The 14436-nt window shown below is 35.2% G+C and overlaps 1 protein-coding gene across 1 annotated transcript; it reads left to right on the top strand.

Annotated features, from left to right (window-relative positions):
* Window positions 1–251: 251 nt before the first annotated feature.
* On the top strand, window positions 252–13894 carry LOC121384498 (zinc finger protein sens-like). Its single transcript, XM_041514906.1, has 4 exons — window positions 252–456; window positions 6765–7019; window positions 7529–8107; window positions 12856–13894. The coding sequence occupies exons 1-4, from the start codon at window positions 357–359 to the stop codon at window positions 13251–13253; spliced, it is 1332 nt and encodes a 443-aa protein (XP_041370840.1). The 5' UTR covers window positions 252–356; the 3' UTR covers window positions 13254–13894.
* Window positions 13895–14436: the final 542 nt, after the last annotated feature.

Below are 14436 nucleotides of genomic sequence, written 5' to 3'. Positions count from 1 at the left end.
CCAAATCCCAGCGGACCAAGAGGCGGGATGAAAAGAGAGGTTGGTCTTCAATAAACAACTGGCCAATCATAGCAGTTCTCTCGCTGATTTGGCTCGCGCTCTCGGAAGCAATCATCGAATGAGCATCCGCGTGTTGCGTACGCTCGGCAAATCGCGTATTGTTAAAGGCAGCCCGTAACAGCTGTTTAGCGATGGGATTATAACTCTTAATACTTTGTTTCCACTTGCCGGAGATAAAATAATTACCATGCCTATAAAGATTACAGTTCAGATCTTGTTAGGACATTTCATTGCTGTTCTTTGAGTGACCTCGGTTCGAGATTTTCCTGCGAGTGCGTACAGTGTTTTAGTTGAATATGCCGCGTTCGTTTCTCGTTAAGAACAAAAAGGAAGAGGAACTGTTGGATGGCCCAGAACATAAAAGTGCATTTAGAGCTGTGATGCCCAGAAATTCAGGTAGGTGCATTTTAAAATGTTCTTCTTATAAATTTAAAATAATAATAAAAATATATACCTGATGTAATGATATTGATCAGATCTTGCTCTCATATTAGTTTGCCTCGCAAATATTTATAATTTGATTAACTAATATGCATAATGTAAATTTTAATTGCTCTCTCTCTCTCTCTCTCTCTCTCTCTCTCTCTCTCTCTCTCTCTCTCTCTCTCTCTCTCTCTCTCTCATTCTGTATGTGTGTGTGTTTGTGTGTGTGTGTGTGTGTGTATCTCTATACCTCCATCCATTCTCTCATTCATCAACCCATCCATTCATTCATCCATTGACTTTTTCATTCATCTACTCGTTAATCCACCAACTCATCCATCCATCCATCCATCCATCCATATCTAAGTATCTATACTTCTAAATATATTAAATGGTGTTCCTATGTTTCTACATATTTACCTCCTATGTCTCTTTCTCATTGTCTCTTTATTTCTCTCTCTCTCACTTAACTTTTTCTTTTCTCTTTCTTTCTCACTCGCCATATTCTGTCATTATGTTTATTTATTTATTTAACATTTAGTCAATTAATTACCATTACAGACTACAGAATATACCGCCTAAATTAGAAAAACGTTTTTATTTCACACCACCACCAACATCATTGATATCCCTTCCATTAAAGATCCCCATTAACGACGCACAGAGCCATTTCTTGAATGTATAATATAAATTGTTTATTTCCTCATCTGTTTAACACGTGTTTGTAATCTCTCTTTTTTATATTGTCCCTATTGTAGTTTTATGACATTACAGGTTTCTTTTATGTTTAGTTACTATAAATAAATTAGTAGTAGGCCTATATAGCATCATAATAGTGAGTACAAAATATACATGTATACAGTTTAAAGCTTATTTTAAACTTAACGTCCTTGATTTTACATTAAATCAAAAATTATATGGGTTTTTTTCTATGTTGACGATGCCTATAATTATCTATACTTTGTTTATAAATATAAGCTGTATTACATAAATATTTAATTAATATATAAATATTTTAAAATTAATTCCACTAAACTCCTCGCTCCTACATCATCTAAACTCACTGTGATTTTAGAGAGAAATATAAAAATCATTGGGGGTTTTATTTCGTTTTTCTTCTTTTCTTTCGTTTCGCGAGTCTAGACACACACACACACACACACACACACGCACACACGCACACACACACACACAAATTATTAATAATTTCTTGCACACGCATCTGGGTTGGTTGATAGTTTTTAATGTTCTTATTGTTATTGTTCTCTGTTTCGGTGTTTGTGTTTGTGTTGTACCGAATATATTTTATATTTCTAGTATTTCGAATATCAAAATACCTTTCTTTTGTGTGTTGGTTATTGAACGAGAGGTCTTACTATAGACATTCGGAGTCCTAATTAATACTTTGATATCGTTTAAATAAATCGTATTAACGAGAGCAAGGCGACTGACGTGAGAAAAAATCCACGATGTACGACAAAGATGTATATTAAATTTTTACCCCCATTATAAATATGTACACAGATATGTACAATAATTATTAATAGTAATTAAATAATAATACTTAATAATATTTATATCACTTGCCAAAAGTGTCTATATCATATGGTTTTACTTTTACGAATATAGCATAATTACTTATTCTCTTTTCGTCATTTTGTTTGATTTTTGTGTTATTATTATGTTATTTTATCCTAACAAGACACTGTTTACTAACACTGGTGTTTCAGCTTTTTTTTAAATTTAGTTTCTACGGATGACAGATATATTTTCATCGGATCAAACACCCGCGCGAGATAATGTTTTATAATTAAGGAAAAAGAAAGTGTCATGCATTGTAATGTTTGTTTTTCGAAGGAATTACCCACTACTAAATATTTCTTAAGGTGTGGAGGCATTTGATATCCAAGTCAATTAAAGTGTACACGATAACACATGCACTGTTCAGCAAGTAGCACTTTACACTGTTGTGTTAGGGAGGTGCAGGGGGTTGAGGGAAGGGAGGTGTCTGTCTTAAAAAGAACATCTTCCACGTCTTAAGTCCCCGTTTCAAAGTCATCAGTACAAATGAGCGCGACAATATTGTCGATAGCACCTAGTTAATCTTAATCTGCCTCCTCATTGATCCCTTTAATCCGCGCCCGTAGTGAGCCACGCGGCACTGGTATTAACCGTTCAGTGTGGAGGGATGAAAAAACACACACTTGTCGCATCACCTTGACAGGAGTAAACCAAACGCGTGGCATGTTGTGAATTCTAACACGTTGCACGTTGCGGTGCTCGGCCCTCTGAACTCAACAGGTGTTCTCGCACTTTACCCGTGTGTTCGATTGCCCACATAAATCATAAAGATCAAGGGCCGTACCTGCATAGGCGTCAGAAGTGGGGTCGGGGTGTGTGTGCAGGAATACACGGCCTATCCATTTCTACAGCTGGGGCATCACGGTGTGCAAGTTAAAGGCGATCTAAATATGGATATGGATATCTAAATATCTAAATATGGTCATTGTTTTAAATTAGTAATCTGACAGTTCATTAGTATGAAGCTTAACTTTCTGCACGTGATTAAAAACTGATTTAATACGACAAGAGTTGATTATAAACATTCTGAATAAATAAAGATGTTACTTAAAACATATATATATATATATATGTATTTTATTATGTAATTAATGCAAATATAAATCTTATTGTACTTTGTTATTTTATTCCCTGAGGAAGTTTAAAGTTTTTAAACTAAAACGTTGGGATTTTAAGATCGTTTTCAAGACACATTTAATATAGTAAATATATACTAAGTTACGAAAGAAACGCCAGATTCAAACCAATACTATAGGTATATTTTTCGCGACACCCCTCACTTAAAGGCTAGTTTCATTCCGTGAAAAGGACACTAAATTTGGTTAATCTACAAACCTTTAACACATTTGAATAAAATTACAATAAAATGAAATAAAAGTTTGTGAAGTTGAACTGAGAAATACTCTATGGAAGTAGTCTAAAGCTCGTCTCCATAGCTGTCACTTCTGAGAGGTACGTGAGTTTTAGAAATATGGAAAATGTATTTCGCGGTATTACAAACATCAATATAATAACCAGAAGCACTCGAGTGCACGGATCTGGATAATGTAAACAATGCAATGTAAGTAATGTCTGATTTCAGTTATCAAAACCAGATCTACAGTGAAACATACGCAGTACTGATTAAAAACCAGGGTTTGTCTCTTGAAAAGAGTAGTTTCTGTTTTAATTAATATCATAACATATATTTTATATAATAATTTACACTGTGTGCAGCATTATGTACAGGGTATTGGTATTTTCACGTCTTTCTTTTGTCGCTCAGTATACGAACCAAGCACCATAATTAGGTTTAAAAATGAAATTTAAATTGAAATGTTTTACACTGTTATCAAGTTGCAACATTTCAGATAGAAATGTTTTTATTGCAGTAATGAGATTTAGCGAACACGAGATGAGAACTTGTTTCGTTACAAATTTCAAGTGGAAATAATGTTTAGCAATAACGAAACTTAAGACAGCAAAAGTAAATTTACTACATGTGTATTTATTTTGTTTCACTAAATAGAAAAACAACTTTCATGATGCGCATTTCAGCTCTTCTGCTGAACGTTGTAATAAATAAGTAAATAAATAAATATTAAGGAACAATATCTAACAGATTTAAATATCTAAAAGCCTCTCTTATGGTTGTACTATTAGCCGTAAAATATGGCAGCCTTTACCCATCAAACAAAATAAACCCACACATAAAAACCACACACAAAACAACAACAAACAAAGACAAAAGAAAAAATAACATAAAACCATTATCAACGTGTGGATAACACATGTATTGTAATTATATTAATTACGCTTATATTTTTTAAATTAATTTATCAATCAACGAGTAAATAATTTTAGTCATATATTGGAAAACTGTCAAATACATTTAATGTTTTTATTTGATGTCTACACGAAAGCACGTCATATTTCTGTTGATAGAGGAAACTAATTTCAATTCAATTCAGTTCATTTTATTTCCGTATATGCTTTATAGCACATAATTTAAAATCGTAAACAAAATCGTAAACTACATATATATCCAAATTATAAAACCAATAATCAATACAACATTACATAATAATAAATATAAATTATTAAATAGGTATATAACTATTATGTTTCATGAGGGATACAGCTATTCTAATTATTAACGTTTCGCTGTAGCAACTTAGAAAATGTACCAATGTAACTGTTAATAATAAATTTCACAACTGGGTTACTGACTTAGTTTTAAAAAACGCAGTTTCAAAACTTCAACTTGAGTTGTTTTCCTTGGGGTGTTTTCATTGTTTGTTTATGTTTTGCTTTTTTAATTATTTTCTTCTTTTCCCCCACCTTTTTTAATGTTTTGTAATTTGTAATAAATACTTTTAAAACACTTTTTTAAATTTTAAAATGCGCTGCAGAAAAACACTATATCCCTCGAATGTGAAATTATTAATATTCTTTCCTTCATCGCGTCATGTAATATGACTTATAAATAATAAAATATGATGATGTTGATATTGATGATGTTGTTGTTGTTGTTGTTTGTTGTTTGTTGTTTTGTTGTTTGTTTGTTTGTTTGTTTGTTTGTTTGCTTGCTTGTCATCAAACTCGTTTTTACTCTCTTATCTTTATTAGATAATATTCGATAATTGTTTTCCACGAAGCCATTGCTATTTCTATAAATTTAAATTGCTGGCTAGACTAAAGTTAATTTCTTTATACGTACAAGGTGTTTTCAAAAACGAATACGCAATACGCATACGCAGATATACGCACACATATACGCGGATATACGCACACGTATACGCGGCTATACGCACACGTATACGCGGCTATACCCACACGTATGCGCGGATATACGCACATGTATACGCGGCTATACGCACACGTATGCACGGATATACGCACACGTATACGCGAACGAAAGTGTCCCCAGTTTGCAGCCAATGTAAGATGTTTGCGATAACAGAGCCTTGTTGGCGACTACTATTTCATACTAAATACATGTTCTTGTTTAGAATACCAGTGTCTGTATATCGAATGTGTTTGCGGTCGTATACTAATGTTTGTTGCAACCCGTTTTTTACTTTAATTCGTGATATATACTTTTTCGTACGTACGAAATTATTGGGAGGTAACATCTGGTTTGGGCTACTACAAGCATTAAGACAACAAAAAATGCCTTGAAAATACAGACACTGATATTTTAATTTAGAAAATGTATTTAATTTGTATGTTACGTCATCGAAAAGGCTCTATTGGTCGGAAACACTTTACAATGGTTGTAAACTCAGGACTGTCCCTTTACTATTGTAGACTAGTGTTTGATTGTCAAATGCAATTCAAATGCAGATGTTGGAATATTAACTTAACGGTCATTCTTATTGAATTTTTCAATAATAAATATATATAAAACAATTTAGCAGAAAATAAAACTATTTGGATGTAAGGATTTTTTGTTATTCAAAGTATAATATTTATATTTCACAAGAAAAATTAATAAATATATTTGGTGGTTATGCAACACTGAAACTGCTACTTTAAAATAGCATTCCGTTTCTTTAGTTTTATGGTCTGGTTACTAGTAAGTCTTGTCGCACGTATTCATAACGTGATCGTTTGTATAACGTGACCCAAGTTCGAGTTAAAATCTAATTATGGAAAGGTAAAAAGATAAGGTTGACGATTTGTTATATGTGTACTTTCTCCCAGATTGTGATTTTGTTTACGTTCCCACGAGTGCAGCGAGTTGATAAAGTGCATTTCATGATTTAACTTTTTCACGTACACGGTTTGGTTTAGATTTAGTCATACAACCACCCACGACATTTGGTATTTTTCAGTAGAAAACAAAATCTGAACGAAAACCGATAATTATTTAAACGTTATATACATTAGTTTGGAAGAAATATGGGTTTTATTAATTTATTCATTTATTTATTTATTTATTTATTTATTTATTTCATGTTTTGTTTTGTTATTTATTTAAAATATGGCAAGCACAAGCTTGACTTTTTTTTTTCTGTTTTTTTTTTTTTATTGTTGTTGTTTTGTTGGGGGTTGGGGTTTTTTTGGGGGGATTGATGAATAATTTTGTTTGTGTGTGCATGTGCATTTTTCGTTTGGTGATTTTTTTTTTCGGGGACTGGGATTTTGTTTATTTTATTTTATTTTTTGAAATATTTTTAATCGTGTTTCATCGTTGCTGTTTGTTTTCTTTTACACAGATATGAACGTGCAGACACGAGACACAAAAAATGACCAAGACAGTCAACCCGGGTCGACACATCACACGTTTCTTCTTACGCCAACAGTTGTTGTGAAACGAGAACGTGAGCACGTGCAGCCCGCGGACGCACACGCTCAGACGCCACTCTCACCAACGAAACTAGACAGACATAGCGATTTGTCCGCCTTCAGTGTTTTCCGCCCTTGGTTGACGGAACCGAAGCAAGCTTCGCAAGGCACTCACCTATGGCAACGTAAGAGTGCATTTTAATATTAAATAATCCACGTTAACATGTTCGCTTGTTTATTATGTGAAATAAAGACTCTTATTTTATGTATACATTTGGTATAATTATAAAAGTTGCACTAGTCACTACTGTGTAAGCATAATATCTAAAAACAAATATCATATTATAGGTCTGTGATATTAGATTTAGGATACAGTATTTAGCGACTGTTCGGTCGTTAACAAAATGTTGATCTAACCACACGTTGGACTCTAAATGTCCATAGTTCGAAATGTGTTGAGGTGTCGTTAAACAAACTTTCCTTTCCTTTCCTTTTGTTCGTTGAACATTTCGAAATTGTCAGTATTGAATACTATGTCTGCTCCAGCCCGATCCTCACATATAAACAGAGTGGTGCTAAAGTACGCTCGAGCTACATCTTCATTTATTACAATACTTGATTATGTTTTTTTAAAAACTTTTTAAAGATCTAGGCTTACTCTCCACACTCTGTATAATGTATTTTATTTTAACAGGCGAGCCTCTGGGTACCCTGTTACAGTCGCGTGAATTCCGTCTGCGATATGGCGACTTCTACCGCTATCACGTTATGCACGGGCTGACGCAAAACCACCTTGACCTTTTCCCGTTCACCGCGCCCTTGTGGGCGGACCCACGGTTCCACCCTCACTTCGACAAGAAACCCTGGAACTGCGGCTTCTCCACAAGAGGCGGCAAACCCTCCTCCGGTGACGCGACCAGTGAGGCCACCTACGTCAAGGGCTCCTATGAATGCGTCAAGTGTCTGAAGCAGTTCAGCACGCCACACGGACTCGAGGTGCACGTGCGGCGCTCACACAGCGGGCGGCGTCCGTTCGCGTGCGACATCTGCAACAAGACGTTCGGTCACGCCGTGAGCCTGTCGCAGCATCGCGCCGTGCACACGCAGGAGAAGAGCTTCCAGTGCACGCAATGCGGAAAGACGTTCAAGAGGTCGTCCACTCTGTCGACGCATCTCCTCATCCACAGCGACACCAGACCCTACCCGTGTCCGTACTGCGGCAAGAGATTCCACCAGAAGTCAGACATGAAGAAACACACGTACATTCATACAGGTAATTATTGCAGTGCTTGATACAATCTGAGACGTGTTCAGGGGGGATCGCGGTCGCTTACTAGACTGGTGGGGGGGGGGGGGGTGGGGGGGGGGGGGGGTGTTGTTGTTTTTTAGGGTTGGGTTTGTTGCTCTCTCTTTTTTTTTGGGGGGGGGGGGGGGTTAGGTTGCTGAGACAACAAGCGAACGAAACGATCGAGTTCATAAACCTGTGCAATGGCCAGAAACAATGCGTATTATGATATGGTTCCATCTCAAGCGATCATTTGACCACTGGACTTCAATTTGAAATTCCGAAATCATCGCTCGTCTATTTCCCCAAGCGATGCTATCGCATGACGCACAATCGCTTCATTTTGAAACGATGATCGTTAAAGTTTGCAGCCATTGTAAGATGTTCTCGACTAACAAGGAACTGTACTAAAATTACATACTGAATATAGTTTTTTGTTTATAATATCAGTGTATTTATATATTCTATCCTTATGTATATATATCCTAATGTTTGTAAAGTAGCCCAAACTGAATTTAATCTCCCAATAATTCCGTACGTGTGAAACAAATATACACTAATATTAGATAATAAAATTATGTTTGACTTCGCTAGTACAAACATTTGGATGATCTGAAACACATTTATATACAGCATCTATTAATTCATGAAGAAAACTGTATTTAATATGCGATTTTTGACATTAAAACATCTCTGTTCGTTGGCAACATATTAATGACAACACACTCAGGACAGTGCCTTTGGGTGGAGGGCAGCTTTTACATTATAGTTGTTTAATTCCGCCAGTAAAACACGGCGCACCATTTGTAAAGGATATTAGAGAATTTCTATCATGACGTTCTCGTCAAATCGTTGCATATGCAATTAAAGGTAATGTTTTAAACATGTATTCATTTAAATCATGTCCTACCTGTCCGTTGCACTCGTATGCTGATTGGTCTGTCACCACTAAAACTCAGTCTCATTAATAATGCATAGTGTTGGCGACTCACATTTAATTGGAAATCATACTTTGTATCTCCCTTATACAGTAATAAATTATACAACTAATGGACGGCAGTTTGCATAAATTTCAATGAATCTTTCTTTGTTTGCATCTTTCTGGACTGGACTTCAAACCGCATTAAATTCACAAGCCATGCTGTTTATATATTAAAAAAAAAAAACATTTTCGACAGCTTCGTTTACACGTGCATGCAGTGATCTGAATGTTGTTAAACATGCAGCTGCTTATTCGTTTATCATTCAATCAATGAACTGTTGCAACGACGAACTGTCGGTAAGCACGGTGTAGATGTCAGCTTTAGAATATCATACATTCAACAATGAGTAAAACAGACAGACAGGTTTTGTAAAAAAATGAAATAAAAAACCCCCACAAAAACAACACCAGCAGAATAGAAGAGAACTTCATTTAATCAGGCACGATAGGCATTGTTATAGTTAATAAATGAAGTTGTTTCTATAAATGAGAGTTGCGGAGATAAATAAATAAAAAGAGATATATAAACTAATTGACAAGCAAACTGAGATAGGATTGGCCCGAAGGCATAGTTTTGGATCAGTCCAGGGTATATAATCTTTTTCAATCTTAATCTTTTTAAGGGCATATTTATTGTTTAATTTTTCATTTTTCATTTACCTGTTTGGAAATGCCCAGTCAAAAACAAGCGTCACACTAAAGTAATTAAAATTAATTTTTATTTAAATACCATAGGTTATTTCAACGACGCATCAAAATCCCCCCTATGCCTTTTATAAATAATTCAAAATTGCCCCATTAAAAATTAATTATCTGTCCCACACTCGACCACTGGCCATGCCAGAGACTGGGTGTGGGAGAGACGTGCCTGAACCTTAATTGGATAGAGGCACGTTAATAGAGTTTACGCTACGCCACTGAGATAGGCTCACAGATAGGTAGATCCGCAAACACTATACGCTCGATAGGTATTACGCACGCACGCACACACGTACTCACACATCACAGATAGAGCGAAAGGAAGACATTAACAAATAGTTTAGGATATCTGATTTTTGTCATATCGATATTTATAAACCATTTTCAGTTTGGTACGTTAGTTCCAGATTTCTGTAAAATCAGTAATCATCGAAATATTTGCGATTGGAAAATTGCGTTTACACGGAAATCTGATGTTTTTATAACCTCCATAATAATCAAACATCTTGTTTCATATGGAAGTCTGATTTTTGTAGTTAATATTAATTAGCATTAGGTTTTTAATTGGAAATCTGTTTATATTATAAAAAAAAATAGTTTATGATTTAATTTCCAGTTTAAAAAAGCAACACCACCATATACATTTGTTTTTCATTTGTAGATCTATTTTTAATACAGTTAATATATTTTTTTTAACATTTTCTGTGAAAACCTGGTAGCATACAGTGGATATTAATAAAAAAGAAAAAAAAAGAAACGTTTCGAAGTTCGGATTTGAATAATCAATATTAATTAAACATTGTCATTTCTAAATCGGTTTTTGAACAAACAATATTGAAACATTTCTATTTGGAAGCCTCTTTAGTAAACCTGTTTTGAACAGTTATTATTAAGAAAATGTTTTCAGTTAAAATCTGTTCTTTTACAGTTAACATTTTAAGTTGAAAACCTGTTTTTATACAGCTGCTATTAATCAAACAATTTCAGTTCAGCCGGACACCTGATTTCTATAAAGTCATTATTAATCAATCATTTTACCTGTACACCTGGAGTTTCTCTTACAGTCGATACTAATAAAACATTGTCACTTGGACACCACGTGTTCGTCCAGTCAACGATAACAAAGCATTTAATCTATAACTCATTGATTTTTATTAATCATGGTTGTTGGATGTCAAACATTTGGTAATTCTGACATATAGTTTTAGAGAGGAAACCCGATACATTTTTTTATTAGAAGGGATATTTTATATGCACCATCCCAAAGACAGGATAGTACATACCACGGCGTTTGATATACCCGTCGTGGTGTACTGGCTGGAACAAGAAATAGTCCAATGGGCCACCGACGGGGATCGATCCCAAACTGACCGCTCATCGTTGAGCGCTTTACTATGTCTGAACAGCGACTTTTAACAAAACTGATTCAGTTAGATGGACACCTGATTTCTCTGTGAAGCCCATTTGCTCTAGAAAGTGGCTCTCGGGTTTGGTTTTTTCTTTCTTCCTGGAACCTAATTTGTCTTGAGACCAACGGAAATCATGGGAGTCACTAAAACGGCACATTGAGTTCTCTGTTTTCAGGTTAAGCCAATAACGCGCCTGTGCGAGAAATCTGTCTTTTGGGAAGGACACTCAAATATTTGTGATTACCAGAGAAATTGAAGACGATATTCGTACAAACACTGGCTTAATGAAGGCACATCAAAGCCGTCTCGCGGGGTAGCGGCGGCCATTCTCTACGACCAGGATTCGTCGCCTTACGCCATGTTTGTGCTTCGAGACCCCAAATTTCACAATTAAATTTGGCCCATAATCTGGAGCGTTATAATTAGGCCACGGTTTATCACAACGCTGGAAATTAGTGACTTCCTTGGAGACTGGAAAGGGCAAAGTTAATCTGTATTGGCTAATTGCATTAGTAGTTAACAGTGGTTCGAGATGGAATCCTGCAGACGCACTGTGGTGTGATTTTACTAGCCTCTGGGGTCATCTACACTCGTCCATGGCGTCCACGGGGGTCCTGTCGTATTTTTAGAGCACCGTACAAGTCGTCTCTTAATGTACCCGTCGTGTGAAAATCAATTGCGTCCAAGTACTTTGTGGTTTAAACGTTAGTTAAAGCTAACTGTGCGGTGGTCAATAAAAAATTACTCGATTCGTGGCGCACCGATTTAGTAACTGATATTATTGTGGTGAGATGCATCTGCAAAAACTAAAATACATTTGTAAATGACAAATAAATAAATAAATAAATAAATAAATAATAAAATAAAATATAGATTCCAATAATATTAGTGTTGTCAGTCAGTCAAGTATGTTTGCCTGTTTGGTTTTCTTTACTTTATGTCTGTTTGGTTTTCTTTACTTTATGTCCGTCTCTTTATTTGTCTATCCATACAAGACACATACAGACAAAATGTATGCCTGTAGCACACCTAAGCAGAGCTCCATGGCTAGTACATCAAAGGTCGTGGTATGTGCTGTCTTATCTTTTGAAGTGTGCATATAAAACATTCCTTGCTGCTAATGGACACACAATGTAGCGGGTTTCCTCTAGGACTACGTGTCACATCTAATAACGGATTATTAATAAATCAATGTGCTGTTAGGGTGTCGATAAACAAAACAAACGTTTAACTGTCTTTCTTTACTTTCTGTCCGTCCATCTGTCTGTCCGTGCGAGAGACATACAGACAGAATGTGTTTGCTGAAACAAATATTTTATAGCAAATAATGTACATATACAAAAGGATTGGACACAAGTTATCCAGACTGTCTGTCTGTAGCTCATCTTAGTCCGTCCCATCTTCATACAAAAATGTTTTTATGTAAATAATTTCAATTTGGTATAACGTAAGAAGAAAAGTAAAAGTGTTTTTGGCAATAACAAACAAAATACTATTTTTGTGTGCAGTTTAGAAAACAATCAGCTCAGAAATAAATAACTTGTAGTAAATTCCATAGTATGAAAAAAAGGCGTTCCCTGTGGGAAGGACTATAACCTATTTTGCTAAAAAAAAAATTATATTTTTATTTTATTTTATGTTTGTAGGTGAGAAACCTTATAAATGCAGCCATTGCGGCAAGGCGTTCAGCCAGTCGTCCAACCTCATCACCCACTGCCGGAAACACACGGGCTTCAAGCCGTTCTCCTGTAAGAAGTGCACCAGGGCCTTTCAGCGGAAAGTCGACCTCAGGCGCCACGTGGAGACACAGCACGCAGAGGACAAGCAGGAGCCTGCCAGCCAAACACAGGAGCACAGGACGGAGTCTCCACTGATGTCACCCATGACGTCACCCATGACGTCACCAACTTCTTCGTCGCTCTCTTCGCCAATCAGCCCGCCTGTCTCTTCTCATTTGTCACCGATATCCCAGAACTCTGCTCACATCCCGCACTTCATGTCACAGCCTCAGCGATTGGCTGAACACATAGCTCTGCGTTCATAACCACCCTGCGGGGGTTTATTTATTTATTTAGTATTCGATTTTATTCGATTTTTATCCGTTACCCCCACCCACTCTCCATCATGGAAGAAGAACAGTGGAAAAGTTGTCAAGTTAATATACAATTGTGAATACACAACAAAACGAAAATGTGAATAGAGTGTGAATATAAATGAAGACTCAAACAAACAGAATTTAATTGTGAATACACAATAACAATGTAATTATAACAAAAAGTGCAGTGTTCGGAGTGATGGGGTTTCTTCTTCTTTTTCTTCTCTCTTTTACGGTCGGACTTGTCTACGGAGTGTCTTATGTACACAGGTGGTTGTAAAACAAGATGTGCTTCATAATAGGTTCGACTACTGTTTTTTGGACATTCTAGTGATAGGGTAGGGGTGGGTAATTTTTTCTACTAAATTTGATCGAACACATTTTAGTTTCCAGTGATTTGTAGTGGATTCAAGAGCATAGTGAATTATCATTACCATTTTAACATTGTACCCTAGTCAGTAAATGCACATTGTTATCTTACCAGCCATACATTTATCTCCTGATGAATTTTAACAAATTGTTTAAAGGGACATTTGTGTTTTTATAGCTTATTTTCGGCTAATAGAGTCATTGAAATTACACATGAAGCTTAGAATTTTCGGCTAATAGAGTTCTAAATGTTTGAACTTAAAAATGGATTGAAGCTTACTGCAATATGTTTGTGCTTATATATTTATATTCAGGTTGTTCTAAATGTCATTATTATAGCAACAGTGTAATCAAAGTATGTGATAAAATGGATTCTATCTCTCAGTAATATGGTCTATATATATAATACGATATATATATATATATATATACATATATATGTCATATGTCATATATTAGCTAGCATACCCAGTGTAATCAAAGTATGTGATATGACATATGTATATGTATATGTATATGTATATGTATATGTATATGTATATATATATATATATATATATATGTCATATGTCATATATTAGCTAGCATACCCAGTGTAATCAAAGTATGTGATATGACATATGTATATGTATATGTATATATATGTATATATATATATATATATATATATATATATATATATATATATATATATATATATATATATATACATATACATATGTCATATGTCATATATTAGCTAGCATATCCAGTGTAATCAAAG

The sequence above is a fragment of the Gigantopelta aegis genome, chromosome 10 (assembly GCF_016097555.1).
Source record: "Gigantopelta aegis isolate Gae_Host chromosome 10, Gae_host_genome, whole genome shotgun sequence".
NCBI classification, from domain to species: domain Eukaryota; kingdom Metazoa; phylum Mollusca; class Gastropoda; order Neomphalida; family Peltospiridae; genus Gigantopelta; species Gigantopelta aegis.
This window is presented reverse-complemented; position numbering and strand designations above follow the sequence as displayed.